General features: G+C 43.6%; 1 protein-coding gene across 1 annotated transcript in view; it reads right to left on the reverse strand.

Moving 5' to 3' along the window:
* LOC108795732 (sorting nexin-29-like) overlaps positions 1 to 26,096 on the reverse strand; it is a 270,525-nt gene that overhangs the window by 74,269 nt on the left and 170,160 nt on the right. The window contains exon 6 of the mRNA XM_018567020.1: positions 23,158 to 23,239. Within this exon, the coding sequence (XP_018422522.1) occupies positions 23,158 to 23,239 (82 nt within the window). The remainder of the gene's footprint in view (positions 1 to 23,157; positions 23,240 to 26,096) is intronic.

The raw sequence follows: 26,096 nt of genomic DNA on the forward strand, positions 1-26,096 counted from the left end.
GTTTTATTTTATGTTCTATTTTTAGTTCTATAATGGCATTGTTGTACTTTCAGGTGAAATACAGCTTCATAAGATATCAGCTAGGGAACTACAAGTCCCAGCATGCCCTCATTGCCCCTGTACAACAACCAGATATTGCCGTTCCCTGGGTGATATGTGTGTGTGTGGGGGGGTGTACAGGGACAATGATGGCATGCTTGGACTTGTAGTTCCTTAGCTGATATATATGTGTGGGGTGGGGGGGTACAGTTCTAGTGGATGTTTATATAATATGGGGGGGGGGGAAAAAAAATGTTCTGCCCCGGGCGCCCATAACTCTGGTTACGCCACTGATATGCTGTCCCATCAACCCTACAATGAATAAAGATGTATCTGGACTATTAAACGGAGTGTGGTGCTTCAATTTACAATCCTGCCGTTTGACACAGCAAAATGCAGGTAGTATTGATGCACTAAAAAGATGCATTCTTGATTTCCATAGAGGCCAGAAGGTCATCCTGGTGGAGGGAAGCTCTTATTGACCTGGTGGATTCCATGCAAAAATTTGCACCAAATGAAGTACTTTCAGATCCAGTATGAGACGAATGCCCCTTTTGCTTAGGGGATGGTGAACAGGATGGAGTTTTGCCAAAGCAGCATGGAGATCTGTTAGTCTTTTTTACGGAGAGGTTGGCAGATTTGACAACACAATGTGAAGCAGAGGCAGAGAGTGAAACTCAAGCTTGAAGCCCTGGATACCACATCTTTTACACATGCATCTAAGATGCTTGGCGTCCAAGTGGTCATACAAGGTAACAGACATACCCCACTTTGAAGAGTAGGGCCATCCCCTCATTGTGAAGAGGACTTGTCTACAGATTTGGAAGATTTGGGGGTCCAAGATCTGCAATGGAACTGGGCTCCTAACTTAGTTTTAGAATTAAAGTCCTTGGAGAAATGAAAAACTCTTTCTAGCTTCAGAAGCAGTAGGTTTTCTAGACTGAGGCTGGGGTTTCTTTTGTTGGGGCAAAAGGGTGCTCTTTCCTCCTGTGACATTTTATAAAGTTTTCCAGAGAAGCACCAAAGAGATATTCTCCATCAAAAGGTGTATGCAATGAGTGTGTCTTACATTATTGTTCTGGCCACCAACATTTTATACAAAGAATTGTTTGCATATTAATAGACAGGAGACTCATTCTAGATATGAGATGTACAATATCCACTATCCCATAAACACAGTAGTGCAAAGCAGTGGGCAAATGCTTCAAAACTTAGTGATCAGTAAGAAAAGTTTCAGGTCCCTTGGACATTTCATCCAAACCCCTAGTATATGACAAATGGACATGACAGCTATGGCATGTTGTAAGGCAGAGCCTGCCAGAGGCAACAAGGACTTGGGCTAACAATCTGAATGCATCATCCAATCGAGGGGAGTAAAACTGGGTGTAAAAGGTTTTGAGTGTTTTGGTGAATTATAAACTTAATAATAGTGCTGCAGAACTGAAGAGAGTCCACAGGAGGGAAACTAGGGAATCTTAATTAATAAGATGCATGAGGAATCGCAGCAATAAGAAAAGGTTAACTGAACTAGCAATGACAAATTGTTGACTGAATGTAATGTATTCCTTTAGGAGAAGCAGTGTTTAAGCTAGGATACCTTTTATAAATACATAAATGGTCCACATAGTGAACTGGGTGACACATTTTTCATTTTAAGGTCATAGCAAATGACAAGTGGACACTCCTAAGGCTGAGGGCCAGTCTACATGATCTCCAGTGCATTCCAGAAAGGTTAGTGGCCGGAACGCAATGGATCACATTATTAAAACCTCCTTACGTTCTGGGGCGGGAGGGGGTGTGGTGGTGCCATTCAAGTTAATCGCACCGCAGCCACGCCTCCAGCCCCACAGTGTGTTGGCCAGAACCAGAACGTGTGGCACAGCAATGCCCACCGTGCAGTGCTATCTCACAAAATAGTGCATGCCATTGACTTGAATGGTACTACCACACCCCCTCCCGTCCCAGAACGCAGGGAGGCTACCATACTCAAAATTGGCCATAGGCAACACTTTAAAAGTTTTTACCGCTCATCAGTTTAGTGTTATCAGTGATTGATGGCCCTAGAATTATTGCTCTCACTCCAACGTTCGCGGCGATATGTAACATGTGCGGCGTAATGGGCGCAATCGTCTTTTTTGCACGTATGCGCCCCCGACGCATGTTTGCGCATTCTTTTTTTCCACTAAACTTTATTGCTATCACATACGGGGGCTAATAAAACCCCCCCTATGTGATAGCAAAATATGTGACAGGTCCTCTTTATGGAGACATCAGGGGTCTCCAAGACCCCTAATGATTAGAGCTTCCTGAAGGACTCTACGCCTGAAGCTAACATCAGATGAACCTTGAACATCCACCTAGTAAAACCTAGAGAATGTGTGAACTGAAGACCAGATAGCAGGCTTGCAAATCTGGGAAAAGTGTACCTTGAGAGGAAAGGGTTGGACCTGATCCTTCAGACCATAAATTTGAATGATGATTTGTCTGAGCCACCTAGGAATGGAGAAGCTGGTTCACCTTTTCAGGGACTATCGTGGATGACAAAGAGGGAGTCAGTCTTTATAAAGTAAGCAGTGGCTCTGAGGTAGACATGCACAGCAAAAACTACATACATACAATGATTTACTGGAGCTAGACAGAAGTATGGAAGCACAATGTACTTGTTGAGGTGAAAGGAAAAAACAATTTGGAAAGGAAGGAGTGTCAAAGTTCAGCTGCAGAGTTGCAGAACTCTTACCCCTGGGTTCTCCAGGCATGCAGGGCTGTGCTGCTGCTTGTAGTCCTCCAGGCATGTGCTCTGTTCCTAATTTGCTTTTGCACTAGTCTGGCAGCTTTAGGCATTGGCCGACCTCTACAGCTGATTCTTAGAAGCTTCTCAGCCAATCAGTGAGGTCAGCTTGTGACCAATCCTGTGGTTCCTCTCACTTGCTTACCCTATTTAAACCCATTTGCAGTTCATAGCTTGCTTCCTGAGCAATGCTTTCCTAAGCTATATGCTGAGCCCCATGTTTGCTGTTGAAGCTGAATTCTTTGAAGTTTATCTGTGTACTGACCTTTGGCTTGTCCCTAGAAATCCTAGCTCTCAGTCTGTCCCTATCCTTTGGCTAGTACCTGGGAATCCTTGTCTTCAGTCTGCCCTGACCTTTGGCTTGTCCCTTGATATCCTAATCACTAGCCTGTCCCTGACCTTAGATTTGTCTGTCGTATATATATTTGCAGCTTGTCCGGAATTCTGGCCTTGTCAACCACCATTGCCTGTTAGCTGAGTTAGGTGAATCTGGGGGCTGTGACCTGAGGTCAGCACACAGCAAAATTCATCTACACCTTCAGGAGCTCTGGGGAAGACTGGCTGGCCCTTAGATCCCACGCCCTGGGGGTCCCACACTACCTACATAGCATTACAGTACTCTGCCTAATACTTCCAGCCGAACCTTACATCCACTTGCCTCTTTCAGCTCCACATCTCCTGTCCCTGCTAGAATTCCAGGTCTGGGAGTAATCAGCTCACACCCTTTGATATAGGTGCTCCTGCAAGTGTAGCCAGGGTCCACATCCTTGGTTCCAGATCACATCTGTGAGTCGTCACTGAGCGTGACAGTTTGCTCAAGCCATGGACCCTACATAGCTTGCCAGAGACCTAACCCCTACACTATCATAGGCTCTGAAAAAGTACCAACCATCATGTCTCAGTTTCCTGTACACAATACATATATCCACATTGTGGGCATTCCATCCACATAGCCAGCTTTATGGGTCACTATCAAATTCCCACTCATTTAATTTCAGATCTCTGACACTTTCTAGGTATGAAGCAGGTTTCTTCCTATCATCAGACTTCACCCCAGACCATTCAGAAAGGTTCTCTGTAGAGCAAAGCCACCAATTCAGGTATACAGTATGCCTTGCAGAGGTGATGGAGATAAGAAATGCATCCTTGTGAGTGAGAGTAAACGGAGGAATATCCCTGATAGGTTCAAAAGGTTTTTTTTTAACAGATAATAGAACCAGATTTAAATACTGAGTCACAGGTGGGCACACGAATCAGTATTAGAAGCAAAGGATGGACTGATTGTTCGGATGATGAAGCAGCTGAAGAAATGAACCCTGATTATTGGACTGACTGTTCCAAGAATGAAGATTGAACTGACTGCTCTGTGCTTGAAGCTGTAGATGACTGTTTTAGTTATCCCGAGTCTGTTCCAGTGTCAGCTGCCCCAGCTCAGCCAGTACCCGTGTCAGCTGTCTCCACACAGCCTGCTCCTGTTCCAGTCCAGCCTGCTCCAGTGCCTAGTACTCCAGTCTTGCCTGCTCCAGTGTCAGTCACTCCAGTCTTACCTGATCCAGTGTCAGCTGCTCTAGTCCTGCCCACTCCAGTGCCAGCTGGCTCTGCGGCCCAGCACCCGGAGCCTGCCTCTGAGGCCCAGCACCCGGAGCCTGCCTCTGAGGCCCAGCACCCCGAGCCTGCCTCTGAGGCCCAGCACCCTGAGCCTTCCTTCATTTTCTCTGAAACTGCCTCCTTATCTTCTGCATTTGTCTCTTCAAAATTAAAATCTATATCTTCTGTGTGGGTTAAATTTTCTTCTCTGCCTGATTCCGCCTCTTCTTCTAGAATTCCAGCTCTCGGGGTAGTCAGCTTACACTGATTGTCCCACTTGATTCAAGGGCCACTGCAAGTGTAGCTAGGCTCCACATCCTTGATTCCAGATCACATCAGTGAGTAGCCACCAAAGCTTGTCCTTATATTAGGTCAGAAAGGTTCTCTGTAGAGCAAAGCCACCAATTCAGGTATATGCCTTGTAGAGGTGATGGAGATAAGAAATGCTTCCTTGTGAGTGAGAGTGAATGAAGGAATATCCCTGATAGGTTCAAAAGGTGTTTTTTTAACAGATAATAGAACCAGATTTAAATCCCGAGTCACAGGTGTGCACACGGGGAGCTACATGAGAGATACCCCTTACAAATTTTTTATCCAAGAATGAGAAGCTAGCATTCTCTGGAATAAGATTGCATGTGACCATTGATAGTACTCAGGGCCAATTGTTGATCCAGGCCTGACTGTGAAAAAGTCAGGATTTGTCCCATGGAGTATTTTCTGGCACGGAAATTTCTTTCCTCACACCGAGCAAGGTGAGCATTCCATGTGCAATGGTAGATGGTAGAATTGGACTCTTAACAACTACGCCATTATAGCCAGAGACTATAAAGCAGGTTGGTAAAGTGATCCTTGGAAGAGAAAATCCAGTCGATCTGGAAAAGCCCACAGATTATCTGGCAGGAGTCTGGTCAAGATGGAGTACTACATCAGCCTGGACCAGTTTGGTGCTATAAGTATCATTGGAATGCGCTCCATTTTCAATCCTGCAACACAAACAAGAAATAAGTTTTAGGGGAGAAAAGGCATAGATCAGGTTGTACTGATCCTTCTGTGCCACTAGAGCATCCAATGCTTCTGTGTATGTGTCTATTATACAGTCTTTTGTTTTGGGAGAATTTGTCTTTTAGGGTTTTTTTGGAGGATATATTGTTTTATTTGTGTTTCTAGAGCTTTTTTTAAGTTTGGGGTTCTCAGAGCAAATTATGTATTTGTTGCTGAACTAATCTTGGAGCTGCTCTTTGTACACAGCATGCTGCAGCATTGTTCTGCAAAATCAGTGTGCATCAAAAGCACCTTCAATCATTCACATTCACCTTACCTCCTTATCACTATAGTAAGAGTAAAAGCTAGGCATACACCTCCAACAAAAATGACAATGACAAGCATGCCTAAAAGCAGAGGCAGGGAAACTGTGCTGTGAATAGTGTGCACCAAAAGCACCACACATTTACCCATCAAGTCATATAAAATTTCAGCAATCACCAATCAACAAAAAAAATACAATGGCAGACACGCCTTAAAATTAGAGGCAGGGGTTCCTTGCTTGTTTACGTTGCGCCCCCCTCCCCTACCGGTGTCTATCTGGCCCCATCCACATTACCAGGGACCTTGTGAGGTATCCCATTGAGGTGCTAGCTATACACTGCAGGGTGTGGAGTAGTCTTTGGTCGGATCCTTTATAGGAGCCACCCATGCCTGAACTCCGTGTCACTTCCCTGAATGCTCGGGCCTGAATGTCCCAGAAAAATGTTCTAGTGGTCTGGGGGAGTTGTGGAGCTCACGCTCCCATATTGTTTTATTTTACAAGAAACCCATTTTAGATCGGACAACGTCCCAAAATTGACCAATCACAGGTTCCCCGTAGCTTATCATGCACCATCTCCAGAGTCTAAGTCTAAGAGGGTTAGCATTGTTCTAGCGCGATCCCTTTTCTGGTCCTGTGCCGCCCACTATGCAGACCGTTTGGGTAGATTCCTGTTGGTGAAGGGGGACATCCTGGGTCAACGTGTAACACTTGCTGCCCTATATGCCCCGAACTGTGGACAGGTTGGGTTCCTTGAGTCCTTCTGGCCACAACTGACAGCTTTTGCTGAGGGATGGTGGGTCATAGGGGGCGATTTCAATCTGATTCTTGACGCTCATCTGGACTCTTCTAGGGGTATTTCCCATATTACTCAATTGCAGCATAAGCGTATCAACAAGTCGATGTTCGATCTCCAACTAGTGGATCCTTGGCGCATACGTCACCCAGTTGATAAGGATTATACATATATCTCAGCTCCACACAAATCTTACTCATGGATCGATTACTTTCTGATTCCCAATGTCCTACTGGCTCGAGTATCTGCAATCTCGATTGGCACAACGGTGCACTCTGATCATTCGCCCATACACATGGACCTTAGGGTAGGACCCGATTCCAAACCCCCGGTCACCTGGAGGCTCAATGAATCCATCCTTCACGATCCTGGTTTGGAAGCGGAGCTGTGGGTGGCACTAATTTTTTCTCTGAAAGTGCGTCCCCCACTCAAAACCCCTTACCTCTATGGGAAGCACATAAATGTGTTATCCGGGGGTTCTCATTCGCATGGGCTCCTTCCGCAAACCCCAGCGCACTAAGCTAGTCGAGGAGTTGTATGTCCGGCTTTGAGAGCTGGAATTACGCCATAAAATAGCTCTGGGTGAGGATACTGAGGTAGCTATAGCTGAAATTATATCTGAGCTTGGCGCACTCTTGATGTACAGGGTGAAGGCCCAGCTAGCGAGGTCGCGCAGGTCGTTCTACAAATTCAGTAATAAACCGGGTATGATGTTAGCCAATGCCCTGCGTGATGTCCGTGCACGCACGTATTTACCTTTCATCCGTACAAACACGGGAGTACTTGCTTCGGGATCTGCCGCTATGGCTGCCTGGTTCCAAGCTTTCTTTATGAAATTATATAATTTACATTCTGAAGGGAGTGAAGACAGCCCTGAATCCTGGACATGTAGGATCCGGGAATATTTGCAGGATTTGGGCATGAAACGCTTCTCGGTGTCCGATAGCTCCTTACTAGAAACACCCATTACATTGGAGGAACTCAAGGTGGCCTTCAAAACTATGAAACCTGGTAAAGACCCCGGCCCAGATGGGTTCACGCTGAATTATTTTAAGCGCTTCTGTGGAGTGCTGGGACCACATTTCCTTCACGCCTTTAATTCCATCCTGGAATGTCCTACTATCCCTAGAGACACCCTGAGAGCCCAAATCACAGTAATCCCCAAGGAGGGTAAAGATCCAACCAGTTGTGCAAGTTATCGCCCTATATCACTCCTTAATGTGGACCTGAAAATTTTCCCCAGAATCCTGGCTTCCAGACTCCTTCCGTTTATGAGTGAGCTCATTGGCCCAGATCAGGTGGGCTTTGTCCCGGGCCGTGAGGCTAGGGACAACACCATCCGCACTTTAAATATCATCCATTTGGCGCAGGCCCACTCAAGTCCCCTTCTTTTGCTGTCAGTGGACACGGAGAAGGCCTTCAATCGGGTGAATTGGGCCTTCTTACAGGAAACTTTATCTTACGTGGGTTTGGGCACCAATATGCGATCTTGGATAGGGGCACTCTACTTGAACCCATCGGTGGTGGTTAGGGACAATGAGGCTGTTTCTGCCCTTTTTTCTATCTCTAACTGGACGCGACAGGGGTGCCCCCTAATTCGCCTTTTCTTTTTGCTCACTCTTGAACCACTCATACGAACAATACAAGCATCCCCGACATTACGGGAATGGAAGCCTGTAATGCGCCCTTGGGTTCTGAGGGGTGAGTGGATCACAGCTGCGGATCAAGTCAAAAATAGTGCTGGGTATGGCAATCAGGCTAGAACCCCAGGCGGCTCTCTCAATCTTGACGTAGAGTGAGGGATTCATGCATCATCTGCCACAAAAGATAATTATAAGGAGTGACCTACTATTGGTTATTCAATGCATAACCCAGTTGGGTCTATATGCATCAAAAGAAACAGCAATGGATAATAGCAACAGTTCAGAGTTATGGTAGTATGAACAGTGTCAGATAGCAGTAGGTTCAGGATTTAGCCAGGTTTAAGCACTCAGTCAATCCAGCAGTCTAAATGTCATTCCTCCACCAGGTACAATACTTGCGCTTTGGGGCTGGGTCCCCTAGTCTCCTGAGGATGAAGTGGAGAATGGCGGGAGCAATGTAGCTGAGGATCCTGGAATGCAGAGGGGGTTTTGAGGCTACTGGCGTCGGTGGGGCACCAAACCCAATAGTGGAACGCTCTCACAGCGTTCATGTGACCCTTATATAGTCCGCGGACGTGGAAGTGGAGCCGTGGAGCGTGCTGTCACTTCCGCATTCCACGGTGGAACGCATGGAACCTCCCCTTCAGGGAGGGAAGCGCCCAACGTGACGCGGCCGATGCGTTCCACGCTGGGACGCAGACGGCTCGCAGACGGGAAGGACGTTACAAAGCCGGCTCTAGACACCACAAAACTGCAGCATACGCAGATGACCTTCTATTCTATATTACACATCTGGAGGTTTCGCTCACCCAACCTTATGTCGGCTTTGGCAGTCTACGGGAAGTTATTCAATTTTAAAATACATTTTTCAAAATCTGAGGCCTTGAATGTATCCATTCCTGACTCACGCCTCTACCATCTTAAGTCATCTTTTTCTTTTAAATGGGTGGACTCTCATATTAAATATCTAGGAGTGTGGCTGCCCTCTGATCTTCGTAGAGTTTTCTCTCTAAATTTTCTCCCTCTCCAACGTCGTATAGACACAGATTTACGCTCCTGGGATCGCCCTGCATTCACATGGTTTGGACGCAACTATATCTTAAAGATGACGGTTCTGACCCGGCTGCTATACTTACTCCAGACTCTCCCACTTTCGCTCCCCGCGACATATCTTAAGCAGTTAAGGTCGACCTCCTTGTCCTGTGTGTGGGCTAACAAGCGGGGACGAATTAGACACCAGATACCGTCCAGGTCCGGGGCTGAGGCCATGTTAGCTGTCGTGGTGGACTGGTGCTGCAATGTGCAGCACAAGTTGTGGGTGGCATTGTAGTAGGAGACCTGCACCTTTCCATTGTGGGGCATTCCGTGGATTCGCCCTGCTCTGCCGGTGTCGCAATGGACGAAAACGCTGGTAAGAGCTACGATGCGGGCTGCCAGTAGCATATTTACCTCTTCTGCCCTCTCTCCAGCGCCCTCTCCCATGACACCAGTTGTGGGCAGTTCCCATTTCCTCCCTGGCCTACAGGGCCCATTGCGTAGCATGCTGACGGTTGCAAACTGTACCAGGGCCTATCATTTTAGAGCAGCTGTGGGTTGGATGTCAATTTCACAGACCTACAGGGATTGAGCCTAACCTAAGGCAATGGCATGCTCTGCAAGTGGGTCTGTTGGAGATCAGAAAAAGATCTGTTGGAGATCACTTGCTCTGCAAGTAGGTCTGTTGGAGATCAGAAAAAGATCTGTTGGAGATCAGTTGGAGATCAGAAAAAGAAAACTTGCTGCACTCCGCACTCCTTACCGGGACTCCCCACAAAAAGACGGGTTCTCGAAATGACTGCGGATGGCGGCGCCACACATAGACAAAAAGGAAGACGTCACCAGCACCCCAACCACGATAATAACAGCAATTAGATGACAGATGCTGTCTCTCATTGGTAAGCGCTTTCGGGGGCCACACAGGCTCCCCTTCGTCAGGCTCAGAGATGACAGTGCAGAGATAACATATAGTCATTTATATAGACATACCTATCAGTGAGTGAAAAACATGACACACCCATACCCATAGACGTCATCATGACATCAGGGCCCCACCCTTTACCAATTAGAAGTGTGTGCTAAACAGTATTGAACGTGCCTCACATGATCTGTGATTAGTAAAAGTGCACAAACTGCGCCATTGGTTGGGTATTAGAGCCCGTCTCCCAATTTTTACGGGTCATGCGCATCTGCTCAGACTCTACTGTACGAGCGCAGCAGATTGGACGCATGCGAGACAAATTTATGCAGAGAGGGTATCATACCTCAGTAATTGAGGCAGCACTGGCAAAAGCAAAGGAGAGATTTGAGGGCAAATCGAGTAAAATTAATAAGCAAGAGAGAGTACCTTTTATACAAACCTTTACATCCACCTCCAGACAAATAAACAGGGCAACATGGGAGAACGCCAATATTCTACAGGCCGACAAGGCTTTAGCGTCAGTCATTAACAACAGGCCACTGCACATTTATAAACGTAGCAGCTCATTGAGGGACCTATTGGTCCAAGCGGACCCAAGATCCAAGTATGCAAAAAAAACACTTTCTATGTCCAACAGGTCCGGAAGTGCTACCATTGTAACATATGTAGCTCCGTGATTTGTGGAGAATAATTTTTTCACCCGTATAATGGTAATAAATATAGCATCCAGGGGTACTACACTTGTGACACCAACTTCTGTGTCTACCTACTGAAATGTCCGTGAGTATTAGTATATGTAGGTAAGACAGTTGGACCCTTCAAGAGAAGGTTCCAAAAGCACAGAAGTGATATATGTATAGCTATAGGGAAATTGTCCAAAGGCGAGCAATTGGACCTCAATAAGCCAGTCGCAGTACACTTCGCCACTAAAATACATCAGGTACACGAACTCAGAGGCATAATTATAGAGCAAGTACATGCACACCCAAGAGGGGGTGATAGAGCAAGAACACTCCTCCAGAGGGAAGGGTATTGGATTTATACCTCGGATGCGGCACATCCCAAGGGCCTCAATACAAATCTGGGATTGGCCTGTTTCCTAGATGAAAGATGAGTAGGGTTAACCTAACATACAATTGTGCAAATTAGTGCCATTTATAATCCGTGGGTCAGTAAAGAATTGTATTTGATTTTAGTTTCTTAGGCTCCGCAGTGGGCCGTCTGAACAAGTCAGCGGCAGCTCTGGGACCTGTATTGTATTTTATTTTCACCTGCACACATATTTGTAAATGTCTTCATGGGGGCTTCACTGTTCCATATCTTTAATTCATCCCATCCTTATTTTCTATTAGGTCCCCGGATTATTCCATCCATTCAAGCATATAAAACGTGGGAGTTACATGCATGCCGAGGTCTGATCGGTATATATTAATATGGATCAAGTTGATAATAACAATGGGGGCATAACACTAATGCGGGATTATTGCAATCAGAATAGCGCAAATAGTTAGAGATTGTACCATAGGTGCATGTGTAACCTTAGTGCTAAGCATTATTTTATCTACAAGATGTTGTTGGTTCTGTGCTACATCATTATATATTTCACCATACATTAGCTCTCCAGCCCATGCCTTATATACGGGGACAATATGAAAGTCGCTGGTTTCTGGTTTGTTTTTAACGACCAGACAGGTATCGTTCCCATTCGGCATGTGTGGGTGTCCGGGTCACTGATGTGTGGTGCGCGTGTGTTATTGGTAACTAGTACAGCTATCTACATGCCTGTCCAAATGAACAGATGTTATCTCCCTATGCCCGCACGGTGCATGCGCTAGTGGGCGGGGGTGAACGGCCAAATTATGAGAAGCTAGATGCCACTATGTGTGATAGCGTCCTCACTGATAGGTATGTCTATATACATGACAATATGTTATCTCTGCACTGTCATCTCTGAGCCTGACGAAGGGGACCCTGTGTGGCTCCGAAAGCGCTTGCCAATGAGAGACAGCATCTGTCAATAAATGAGCATCTAATTGCTGTTTTTATTGTTGTTGGAGTGCTGGTGACGTCTTCCTTTTTGTCTGTTGGAGATCAGGGCTCCATGCTCAGGCCCCTGACGGAATTTGAAAATATCTGCCTGAAAGCCAGCCCGACCAGACACACTCTGTCCTCACTGGTCAGCTGTTTGCGAGCACCGCTGACTGATCGACCGCCATATTTCATCAGACAGTGGGCAACGGATCTGGACATGGAGTTTACCCCTCCCCAGATTGAGCGTATGTACCATTTTGCCACTAAGTCTTCTATATCAAACAGATACCAAGAGGCAGGCTACAAGCTGCTGACCATGTGGTACAGGGTCCCAACAGTTCTTCACTACCCAGATTCTTCGCCCATGTGTTGAAGTTGTGGCGATGCTGTAGGTACCCTTCGGCATATCTTCTGGGATTGCCCCCTGCTCCAACCATTTTGGAGGGGGGTAGCTGACCTAATACAGACAGTGACTGGGTTTGATCTGCGGTTTACCCCATTGGTCTTCCTCCTTCACCTTGCACCGCTTTCAAGGAAAGCATACAAGCGCTCTTTGGCAATCCATTTGATCAATGCTGAGAGGGCTTGTATCCCCGCTCAATGGAAGAGCCCACAGCCCCCCTCAATTGCAATGTCACTGCGGAGGGTGGAGGAGATTGAATCGATGGAAGACCTGACTTCCTTCCTGAGAGACACGCAAGACAAATTCGTTCTTACTTGGGCGACATGGATTCAGTTTCGAAACTCAGAAGAGTACACCAGGGCACGCTTGGCTTGAAGTGCTTGGACCGTATGGACTCCTTGCCCATAGGTGACCCTTGTGGGTGGGGTGCCTTGGGCTGGAAGAATACTTGGGGAGGGGTTGGGGGAGAGGAGATGGGATGCGTTGCTTTCCTTTCCTAGTCTTTCTAAATCTTTCTCTCTTATGTCCTTTTTTTGTCTATTCTTAGCAGCAGCACATTTCTTGTTTTTTTGGAAAATTAGTGAGAGGAATTTCTCACTAGCTGCCGCACAGTTGTATTCAGCAAAAAAAACAAAACGTAAAAAAGGTATTGCTGGGGCCCCACACTGGAGATTATTGTTGTACTATGTCTACCTTGAAGCCACTGGATTATACTGTCTTTGATTGTACTTTTTTTATGACACCACCTTTTATGTACATGGCTGTAACTGTGGTGCTTGCCTTGCTTGCCTTTATAAATAATTTGGAGGGAAAAAAAATTGGAGGCAGGGGTGATGCATATACAGTAGAGGTAGCAGTGGGTGAGCAGGTCCTGCAGATAAAGTGGTGCTAGGTCTGCACAAAAAGTGGCCAACTAATCTAGTTACAGCAAGTACAGGAGGTAGTTCTGCATTTGGGCCTGTTCTCATTCATGCAAAACATGTTCCTGCTGCTAGCCAATTTCCACCAAACCATAACTTTTTTACCTTTTAAACTGGTGCAGTGCAGGCAGGGGCGCCCCCGAGGCCAGGTGTCACCCAAGCCGAGACCGGATGACACCCCACCGTGACGTCATCGTGCATGCACGTGACGTCACCACGCTCGTGCGCAATTAGGTCATCGCGCATGCGCGGCCATCTAATTGATGCCTTCCAGCAGCCATTTTAGTGATGGATGCCAGCAGAGAGAGAAGGGGATGTTCACCCGGCGGGATGAGGTATGCCGCCGGGTCCCCTCTTTTTTCCTGACACTGTTTGGCTCTCAGTCCATGACCGAGTGCTCGACTTTTTAACCACCTCCGGGCCGGCCGTAGTAAAAAAACGGCCGGCCCGAGCTCTCTAGATCTGAGCGGGCGTCTTTAGACGTCCGCTCAGACACGCCCCCCCGCGAGCGGAAAATGGCCGAAATTTAAAAACAGGCAGCGATGCCTGTCACCATACAAGCGATCCGCCGGCTGTAGAGCCGGCGGATCGCGTGTATGGGGTGCCGATCGGTGTGTCGCCCCCCCCCCGCGCCCCCCCCGCCATTGTTCCGCTGATCCCGGGCTCCGCTGTGCCCGGTGGGAGCCCAGGATCAGCAGGTCGCCTGTGTCACAGGGGATCAGAGGGAGCTCGGTACACGAGCTCCGTCCGGTCCCCTCTCCTCTGAAAGAATGCGGAAGTGTTGTATAATACATCACTTCCGCATTCTTGTGTCACTCTCCAGCTTCAGAAGCTGCAAAGAAGCTGATGGAGCAGATCGGTGCTTCATCAGCTTCTTTTGGGGGATAATAATAAATGTTTCCTAACATAATGTTAAAAAAAACTTTTTTTTCCCCAAATTTTCTGTAATTTTTCCTAATTATAGTAAAAAATAAAAACCCCAGTGGTGATTAAATACCACCGAAATAACGCCCTATCTGTCCCCAAAAAATGGTATAAAATTCATTTCAGTACAGCGCTGCATGACGGAATAAACGTCAGTCAAAGTACCGCAGCGCTGAATACTGAAAAATGGCCTGGCCAGGAAGGGGGCCTAACACCTGGTCTTGAAGTGGTTAAAGGGGGTGACACAAAATGACTGTCAGTCATTTTGGTGTCACCCCTCCAATAGTGTCACCCGGGTGTGGACCGCACCCCCCTTGTGACATCACTGAGTGCAGGGCTTGATGGGAAATAAGGTAGCTAACAAATTGCCACTTGCCAATTTTAACCAAGCTTCTTCCGCTGGTCAAAGCAGCATTAGTACTGCTTGATGAAAACACATATGTCATTGTTAATACCAGCTGAAAAGACTATTCTTAACCAATATGACTCGCATGGTGGATTAGGGCAGCTGGTGGCTGAGAATCTGGTGTAAGCAAGATGGGTTTGAGTTAATGGTGTTGTGGAAATTTTATTTGGACTATTTTGGACGTTTTTATTAGGATGTGTTTTTAGTAGATTGTCTATGTGAATATTGTCATCATGTCTCTCAGTGTCAGGTTTGCCAGGTTATGCTCTATGGAGCATAGCCGGGGTTAATAAGCACTGAGGATAAACCATTGGAGTGGATATCTTCCTATGGATGTGGAGACACGGCCGCTATGCGCAGAGATCTCCGCCGGCGAATGGTTCATGTGCTATGCGCTGGGCTGTTGGCCGAGGAGGATTGATGTGCATTGCGGAGCAGTGTCCTCTTCGCAATTGTATAAACGCCGGCGGGGGCCCCTGTGTAATGCGCAGATTTATTTGCTTGGCGGGGGGGGGTATTTGCTTTGAGGACACGGTATCATTTGGATATATATCTGCCTTTAAGAAAGAACATACGCTCATGTCTTTTTAGTGTGTCTGATCAACACTTAGGAAATAATATGGCATTTTCCCTGCAGATAAACTCACATTCATGGGAATAGTAGTATAGTTCTATTAGGCATTGTTCACTGAACCTTGCTGAATAGAATTCGCGCCAATGGTGACGGCGGGAGTATGTGCACGAGTCTGATCGGGGAAGCATTCACAGTTAACACGCTGATTCCTTTGTGTAGTCTTTTGGCGCAAACTCCGCTGTGCGCGGTTTTCATTGTTAACTGGTGTGTGCGGAGTTCGCATGAACTAGCAGCGGGGGCTGTGCACATTGTGCTGCACGTTCACGAACATATACTCCCCTTTCTATTGTCTATTCAAATGTATACATGTCTCATTGGCTGACTTTTTGTTATGTAAATGTATTGAGGAAATTATTGGCTGTTGTGGCCATCTTTTCCTGCTGTTATCCCTTTTTGCCCTATAAATAAACAGAGCTCCCTGCGCTAGGCAGGACTTTCTACTGAGCATCCAACATGAGAACAGCTTGTGTCTGTTTTACTTGGAACTGCTGAGCGCACTCCATCATATTATACAAAAGAGCTGAGAACTGTGCTTTTTAGCACAGCGGATTTTATGCGCATGAGCGTATGTGGATCTCCAGAACAATCATTTCACAGTTTCATTGAAAATTATAATTTACATTTTTCTTTTTCTATAATACATTAATTTTCACAAAGCTAACATTTTTTCTCACCTGCTGAGGTATTTCAGGACAAATGGGAGTCTATCCAAGGATATGGGGGTCATAGAGTCTCCCTTTTTCCCCTCTCTGGTTCTGATGCGGGACCACAAGGACACACAGGACCAAGGCCCACTTTTTGTACTCTTTCCTTATACACTTGTTATTCAAGCATCCAACATACATTCATGATCAATAGTGTGTTTCTATTGGTATCGGCAGTCTGTTAGGGAGAATTGTATGGGGATATCCTATTAAATGTCACCAATTAGTCGACATATAGGCTTGCATCATAACTTCGATGCTAAATATCTAAAGTTCTACATTCTAGACCACATACACAAACATGAGATAAGAGGAGATGTAGACAAAACATTGTTACAGGTAGTAAAACACTGGATTTTCAAACTAAAGTCCAACATATCCCCCAGGTCTAAATGAAACATTAAGCTTCGAACCGTTCCTGGGTTAGATTCGATATATCGCATGATTGATATGATGGGTCAGGTGTCTTAGTTTTGAACAGGGGTGCTCAGGCCCAGAAAAATTGCAATGAAGATCTGATGGAGTTGATATGGAGTATAATCTTTGAAAGTATTTTTAAGGGGGAAAAAAATTATATTTAAGTTTTTCAATGTTTATTTGTTGCCAACTTGAGGTGAAGGGAGAAGTAATGTGGAGTCACTGTGGTGGGACCATATGGGCATGGTGACTGATCCGCAGTGGTGGATGGGCTGATATTTAAAATAAATCCAATGTATATAAATAAGATGTGTGAGCTGGGATGTGTGATATTAGAGAGAGTACACAATCGAGTTGAGAGGGGATATGGATTCTAGCCTGGGCGATCATACCAGACGAAAGATGTCAGGTGTTGCCAGGCTACAGGTAAACAAAATGTAAGAAAACCCGGAAATGAATTGCGCAAGCGCGATCAGTGTGCCCATGCCGCCGGTAATGTCACACGCTGATTATACAAGTGAACGGTCGGTGGTGAGGATACAAATAGGGAGCCACGGCCCCGTAAATAGTAGCTGCGGGAGGTCGGCTATATGGAGAGAAGCGAGGAGACGTGCACAAGCAATAGGTATAAGATCTATATGAGAAGGGATGATCGGTTAGGAGGACTGATAGGGTCTAATTGGGACTGTGTTTTGGTGGTGGTGTTGTAGTTTGGGGGGGAGGGAGATATGGTTTGGACAGTGGGATACAATGGAAATCCAGGGAGCTCACTATACCAGCTCTCCACTCAAGGGGGAATATTGGTAAGGCACAGAATAGGGGTAATACTTGGGAGGAGTGTTTACAGGTAAGGGGAGGGTGGGTAAGGGATTAGGGGAATATAAGATATTGAGTATGGGAATGGAGGGTAATTACTATGAATTGGGTTGGCGTGACGCATACACGTGAGTACATTTAATAGGATATCTCCATACAATTCTCCCTAACAGACTGCCGATACCAATAGAAACACACTATTGATCATGAATGTATGTTGGATGCTTGAATAACAAGTGTATAAGGAAAGAGTACAAAAAGTGGGCCTTGGTCCTGTGTTTACTTGTGGTCCCGCCACAGAACCAGGGAGGGGAAAAGAGGGGAGACCATGTGACCCCCATATCCTTGGATAGACTCCCATCCATCTTGAAATACTTCAGCAGGTATGAACAAATTTTAGCTTTGTGAAAATGAATGTATTATACAAAAAGAAAAATGTAAATGATAATTGTCAATGAAACTGTGAAATGATTATGTGCAAAAAACTGATTATATGTTCACAATAGATTAACTGCCTCCTATCCCTTGAGAAAGCTGACCTGCGAAATGCGTTGGAAATGCAAACCAACGCATGCCACAGTGGACAAATGACATATCTAAATTGTACACAGAGTAAAGAACTGCTCAATGAAAGAATAAGTATTTACACATATATATTAGATAATTACAGTAAAATGTACAATGTATATTTGGCAGCAGGAGGCAAGAACTAAGGAAGAATACCTTTCCTCTCACATCCCCCTTGTTGGTCGCAGCTGAGGCTGAGAGGGGGAGCAGCCAGGGCTGGCCTGGCTGTGCCCCCTCGCCCGTGTTGCCATGGCGAGCGCCGGGCACCATGGCAAGAGGGGCACCAGGCGAACAACACAACCACAGCTCGGCAGGGAGAAGAGGGGTGGGCACAGGCTGCTGCTTTCTCCTGCCTGTATGAGCAGAGGCAACGGTGATTCGATGAGCAATGGAGCGCTGCAGTCAGTGGGGGGGAGGAGGGAGCTGATTGTGTCCTCAATTTCTTTTTCTATTTCAAAAGGGAAATTTCAGGGGTCTGTTTAGACCCTAGATATTTTTTCAGAAGCCTACTCTACAATAAAAAAATAAATACAAAATAAATAAAAAAAATACAAAATAAAACGTCCTGGAGACGTGACACGTGACGTCACATGACGCCGTGCGTGCGCGGCATCGGGTGTCGTCACATGCCTGTTGGGGCGGCACAATTTTTTGTTCTTGCCTCGGGTGCAAAAGGAGCAAACTACGGCTCTGCAGTCACATGTTGATTATTTGCCATTAACACTAGGGAGGCCTGCAGATCTGCAGGAACATAAACTTGGAACTGAAACTTCTGTGGCTCCTTTTCAATTACCACTAGTCTCTTGGTTTTAAAATCACACTGGCACACTAAAAGACATTTTTAAACCAGTGCTACTGAATTGTTATTCTTTGAAAATATATAATATTGTGTTGGCAATACCCTAAAAAATCATCAATAGCAATAAGAATTTTACCATAGCGGGAATTATTTTATTATGTACTGTATATAGCCAAAATTAAACATTCTTCTCATGAAAACACACACACATACTGAATAGATATTCCTTTAGGGTAAATCAGTTTAAGAAAATACTGTTCTTTTAACAATAGATATACAGATACAATTACATATCCATTATTGTGCAACTGCCCCAGTAATTTATGTAAGACAGGCAAATGAAGAGCTACACATGTCAAACAGATAACAAAACCTTAAGGATTCCCATCAATCTTGATGTCCTTATAAATAAGGTAGTAACTATTTCAAAATTAATCTATGCCTTAAATGACTAGGGTGAAAATAGAGCTCCATTCAGAGCAATGTCAGAAAAATTCAGTCATATGTTTTACATATAACTGACATGCAATACAGCTTTAGCTGAAGGCTTACAAGTTTATGAGCAACACTGACTGCTGTGTAATCTCCTGCAGAATAAGCACACACAGTTCCAGATGAGGTGGTAAGAGTGTGCATCCTAAAGCCAGAGCTTTAGGATGAGCACACACAGTTCCAGATGAGGTGGTAAGAATGTGCATCCTAAAGCCAGAGCTTTAGGATCCCTACTTAACCAATCATATTCAAATGTTCAAGGCATGAATAACTCTTTCCCTGTGAGAGGGAGATAACCTGGTTAGAAGGCACCCAAGTCAGATGGAATGTAATCACCAGGAGTACCAGCAGTATGGTCCAACGGTGTGTTGCGATATATCTTAGTGGACTTTTTCAGACACACATAGATTTGCAATAGAGATGGAGGTTTTGTTTGTTTGTTGATAGAAATCTGGGTTCATACAATGGAAGGTGCCACCTAAACAAACCAAACTGGTTTTTCACAATGGTGTAGCTTGTCCTGTATTGATTCGTATCACAATGGGATGGTGATCGTAAACAGTCACACCTAGCCTGGTCAAGACTCAAATCTTGACTACTGATGGCAATTTATGGTACAACGCTGCCACCTAGAGGTGGGTACGTGAAATGCATTGTATTGCATTTTAGATAAAGGTGAAAGGGGGCGGCGCTTCCAAAGTGTGTGGCCAGTTTCTCTCAATAAAAAGCCAGTAGCTGAAAGAAGCACAACACTTCACCAGACCAGGGCTTCACAGGAGGGGGACAGTACGAGGACGCTTCACAAGACGAGATGACTTGCTTCAAGACCAGGACATACAAAGGATACTGCAATGAGAAGCCATTCTTCCTAGGCCAAGTCCTGCTCATCACGGAATTTGTGGAGCCTGCAGCCTGAGCTAAGTACATTTTCAGTGTTTCCCCTCCTAGAAATCATACATGTACTAGAAGATAGTGTATGTGCATGTGATAGGTGGGTGCATGTTATAGTTTGTAGCAGCCTGTCTTGTTTATGTATTTGTTTGCTTTTCCTGTAACCAAGTTTGTACACGCAGCATTTTCGCCAAGTAAAGTACTTTTAATGCTACTGGGTCAGTTTCCTTGAAGTTTACTGCAAGAACAGACAACAAATAGAAATTAAAGTTTTGCCAAGCTTTACAGCTGGGCTCGTCCTTGCGATAAGCTTGACGTCTCTGGGATTTGTAGTCCAGAGCATTACAAACGGTCTGTTGTGTCCCTGGATGCACATAGGAGTAGAACAGTGGAGTGGAACAGGAGGAGTGTGGAGAAGTAGCTTGCATAAATATTGTCCACAACATGAGAACATTGTATGCCACAGCATTCACAGCTTGGGGGCATCCTGCATGCTGGCTCTGTCCACTTGTTGGTAGAGGTGCATAAGAAAACATGCCCTCCAGGAAACAAACTTAAGATCAAAAGGTTCTAAATTTATATTCTATATAGTTTTGCATTTAACTTCCCTTAAAAGTTGTTCTGTGTTAATAGCAAGGCACCCCATATTTTATACTTGCAAATAACATCTAGGGTAAAGTAGAGTATACACTGATAGATTTTTAAACAAACATTCATATGAAAAATCTTGTTGAAATGTTTGAAAATACAATCAGAAACTTTGTTTTGATTTAACATTTGATTTTGGAATGGATGTAGTTTCCCAAACAAAAACCACATTTACTGTTAGAATTTTCCAATATAATCCTTTGACTTTTTTAATCGTTGCTGTCTCAAAATTGATCATCGATTTGACCCTATCAACTATTAGAAAGTCGAACCGTCAGAAATTAATTTCATTCGTACTAAATTTGTTCAGTGTATACCCTACTTAACTCACAAACCCTAAATGTGATCCATTCTAAACCCTGGTGTTTATGTTTGTGCGTATATGGACATGCACGTTTTGGAACGTTTATACGCAATGGTGCATGCACGCTCATTAGCATGTATGCTATCCTATATAAACTGACAAGAAGCCATGACCAAGTTGCTGAGTGGTCTTCAGCTAGTCCCTGTGTGCCCTGTACTCTGTTCCAGTATCCTGATTTCCTGTGCATGAACCCGGTTTGTGACCATTGACTCCACTTCCTTCTTCTGATTTGGTACCTCTGCTCTCTGATCTCCTGTGTATGACCCTGGCTCATGATCCCTGACCTTGCTCCTGATCTGTGATTCGGCACTTCAAGATTTGGCTTCCTGTGTATGACCTCGGCTTGAACCTGACTCCGCTCATGGTCTGCCACTTTGTGGATTGCTCTATGAGTACCCTGAGCAGCTACATCCAGCCAGTGCTTCGTTGGCCCCTCACCCGTTGCCTGCTCTGGTTCCCAGAGGTCCCAGTGTCATCCCAGTCCTGCTGATTCATCAGCTGGTCCAACGCACTCCCACTCCATCCTTACATCCCCTGTCCCATCCCAGAGGTGTGGGATGAGAGGTGTATGGGCAGCCCCCTTGTCAGCTGAGTCTCCAGTTAGGTACGTGATTGTGTGTGTGTATGTATGTGTGTGTGTGTGTGTGTGTGTGTGTGTGTCACAATGGCCAAGTCACACTTAGTAAAAAAAAACAAAAAACACATTCAGTAAAGGTAGCTACTTAAAGTTTATCTAAACCCAAAAAACAAAATGTTATATATTACAGTTCACTAATCCTTAGATGTAATGGCTGCATTAGTATTCTTTCAGGAGTTGTTTCCATTAATTTTTACCCTTTGACCCTGCCAGTAACACAAATCCTGGCCTAGGTGACAATGCCTACCCACTAATTTGATATAACTAAACCTCCCTTTCTCCTCTCTCAGTAACATGGAGGAGGTGTTTTGTAGACAAGACTTTCAGAGTGCACAAGACAGCACTGGATTTATGACAGGATAGGTACCTTATCAGGTATTTGTTTCTGTTAGTATATTTGTTAGTATACGTCTAATAATTATTTATGAGTATTTTAATATAGAAATGTGTCATTCAACATTTTCTGGTATTTATGTCTAACATAATCTTTTAAACACAATTTTGATATGTCTGTCATCAGGTCACATTTTGAATCTACAGGAAAATGTTTAATATTGATTAATCATTTCTGCGTGCATTTTATCAATAACCAGTTTTTACAATTATGTCATGTAGGAGTGTGGGCAGAGCTACCTCTCTCACTTACTAGGTTTCTCCTTTAATCAAGAAATAGGATTAGCAATTAATCATCTGTCGATTAAGGGATACAAGAGATCTTTGCTTATTCACCTCCTAAATGCTGCCAGGGCCTGCATCCTGATTGGGCCTTCCATTATAGAAACAATCTCCCTCCCACAATAGGTCAATGGTTTGCTAGGATAAATGATACAAGGTATACATGAGACCGAACAATGCAGAAGAGCTGAAGGCCGCTATTGAAGCATATATGGTCTTCCATAACACCTCAGCAGTGCCACAGGTTGATAGCTTCAATGCCATGCCGCATTGAGGCAGTAATTGCTGCAAAAGGGGCCCAAACCAAGTACTGAGTACATATGCATGCTTATACTTTTCAGAGGTCCAATATTGTTCTATGTACAATCCTTGTTTTATTGATTGCATCTAATATTCTAATTTTCTGAGATTGTGGATTTGGGGTTTTCATGAGCTGTAAGCCATAATCATCACAATTATGACAAATCACGGCTTGAACTATCTTGCTTTGCATGTAATGAGTCTATCTCATATATTAGTTTTACCTTTTAAGTTGCAAAAGTAAAAAAAGAAGAGTTATATTTTTTTTATTCCAAAGATATCACATTTAGAATATCAACTCAGTACCATACTTGAACACAATAGGTTCTATACCCCTTAGGCTGCAGATTAAAGTCAGCAATGTGTCCCTCCCTATAGATAACCACTTACGTTACTTTAGCTGGGAAAGCTCTTACCTGATAAACATGAAAGGCACGGGTAGATTTACTTCTCAGAAAAACTAAGGGTATCCAAACATTTATAAGGGCACGGTGTGATCTGTAATAAAAAATACATCTATACAGGTTACTGACATTTACATGAAAGGTGCTACAACCCAATATTATCTATTGTAGGACAATGGAAATAAGAATCTATACAAATATTCAAGCACTGAGTTGTGTTAACAATTTATGTCTAGTGGTAGCTGCCTTTGTTCCACTCCTGGAAGCACCTATAGTTCTCAGACATGCACATCACTTTGTGTCATACTGCAGAGGTGTGCTCTAAACCAATATCTATCACTGTTTCTAGGATTTTGGGCAATGCCACCACCAGTGCTGGTTGGGATCAGGGCCATCTTAATAATAGGAACAAAGAGAGCAGCTGTCCCAGGCCTTCCACTCCAGGGGGCCCCCATGTAACATCCTGTGCCCTGCCTGTACTTGTTCTCCGGCCACCCCAAACATTTAGACCCCAGCTTTGTTTACATTCTGAAGGCGCCTCAATCAGACGCCATTACGGTTCTGCTCCAGAGCTACCCAGCAATGAATGCTATTTTGCACTTCTGAAAAAGTTCCCTTCCTAAAGCGCAACTTTAGCTCCTGGGTCCTGGCATGACTAATATGGCATGTCAATAGGAACACAGAAGATGATTCTCGTACAGGAAAGATAGAATAGCAACTTTAAGGTCGACATAAGAAAAACATGAATTCTTCAAATTACATTCTTCAGATATGCCTTTAAACTATATGTGGTATTACAAAACAGTACAATTCTCCATTAAAGCATCAGCAACACCATATTCTGGCATCACATCATTTATATATGTGTAATAGTTTTTTTTAATTTGACAATATTCCTTGACTTACATTAAGAGGCAGCTCTCTTAAGTGATGAACTTTAAAATGAAAAAATAATTTTGGTAGTTTGTGCTGTCACTCACTTTATACTTTGACTTTCAAAACAATTGCCAAACAAATAATATTTCATAGCTTGGGATCATCTTTAGTGCTGTTCCACGCTGTATTCACTACAAAATTTAATAAAATGTCAACAAAGGGTACACAAAAACTCTTTAAAAGAGCAAGAGACAAGGTAGGTTTTATCCTGAAGTAAAAATTACAGAATATTATTCTAGAGACAAGAGCCAGAAAATTTAGCACAGACAAACTGCACATCTCGGAAGCCATTTTAGTGGCCAAAAAACAGACAGAAATATAGCACAGACACAGTGTACATAATGGAAGCCTTTTTAGTAGGTCACATTAGAAGAGAGAGAGACAAGGACATTTAAAAAAAAAACTAAAATATTTCAATGGATTATGCAGGATACAAGAGCTGGAAATATTGTATAGTCTGCATTGAGTCAGTTGGAATAGACCACATTGTGAAAAGAACACACGGCATGCAGATTTTCATTCTGCAAATCTACATCTAATTGTGTGAATTACAGAAAACAATCAATATTGTCCAGACTACTTAGGCAATATTTTATTGGGTAAATAAGGATAAGAGAGTATTTTAACTTAACCCCTTCATGACTGAGCTAGTTTTCAGTTTCTGTTCATAAATGACTGACACACTTTTTACATTTTTGCTGTGTGATTCTTCCACAGCAGTAATATACTTTCTTACTAAATGTACCCACACATATTATATATAGTTTTTTAGAGGACAGATAGGGCTATATAATTGCATCACATATGTGTACCTAACCCCTTACCTAGTTTGAATAAAATAAAAAAAATGAGGAAAAAAACTAGAAGAAAACACTTTTTTTCACAAGTTTTGATTATTATTAATTTTTTTAGAATTTTTTTATATTAATGATAGTATAAAAATATATTTATATATAATTTTTATTTTCCTAATTTTGTAAATACAGGATCGCAAATTGCGGTCCTGTATTTGCATGTAACGGCTTGATTCTTTCATTACTGAAAGGAAGAAGCTTCTTTATTTCATTAATGAATGCCTCAATACTGAGGCATTCATTAATGACTGGTAACCACTGAGAATCATCTGTTACCAGCATTACAAAGCCTAATATAACTCGTCACGTACAGTGTACATGGCCAGTCATATAGGCACAAAGTGCCGGTACGTACACTGTACGTCTCCCGTCACGAAGGGGTTAAAAAAAGAAGTAATATTGTACACACTGCATAGGTATTATTTCTACTAGTTTTGAAGCTCCTTATTGTAAAAACTAGATCCCTATTTAGTGATGGAGACACAAAATGTATAAAACTCTTTTTAGAATTCCTTGTTTTATGATACACACAGTATACTTAATATTTCTAGAATTTATTTTAGACTTCATTGCAAAACCACATTTATGTTTGGAGGACCCAAAAAAAGGTAAATATTTCTTAAATTCCATTTGAAGTAATATGCCACAAACAGCATACAATTTGATTTCTACAATTTATTGTAAAGAACATTGACTAAACCACATTCACAGTTATCTGGAGGAATAAAAAAAAAAAGGTTTTCATATGGCACACACAGCATACAAAATAATTCTACAATTTGCTGAGACCTTATTAGCCAAAGCACATGCCTATTTAGCTTTGAAGTGTTCAAAAAAGGAAAGTTTATATTTTTAATATTACAATGGAAGCAATATGATAAACACTGCAAATGTAAAAGTTTAATACATTTCTGGGAAGCCTCATTGAATAAAACACTTAGTTAATGCAGTTTTTGTGGACAAATATCAAAATAAAGTGGAAATGTGTCACTGTTAAATAGTTAACATTAAATTCAGTTACATAAATAAAATACAATTTCAATAAAATGTAATTAATATGTTAAATATTCTTTATTGACAGAACACTGGAATAGGCTGAAAAAGGAGACAAACAGCAATATTTAGCCTGCAGCAAACACTAATTTTTACAACTGCAGAGCA

This window comes from Nanorana parkeri, unplaced genomic scaffold (genome assembly GCF_000935625.1).
Source record: "Nanorana parkeri isolate BGI_ZX_2015 unplaced genomic scaffold, ASM93562v1 scaffold998, whole genome shotgun sequence".
NCBI classification, from domain to species: domain Eukaryota; kingdom Metazoa; phylum Chordata; class Amphibia; order Anura; family Dicroglossidae; genus Nanorana; species Nanorana parkeri.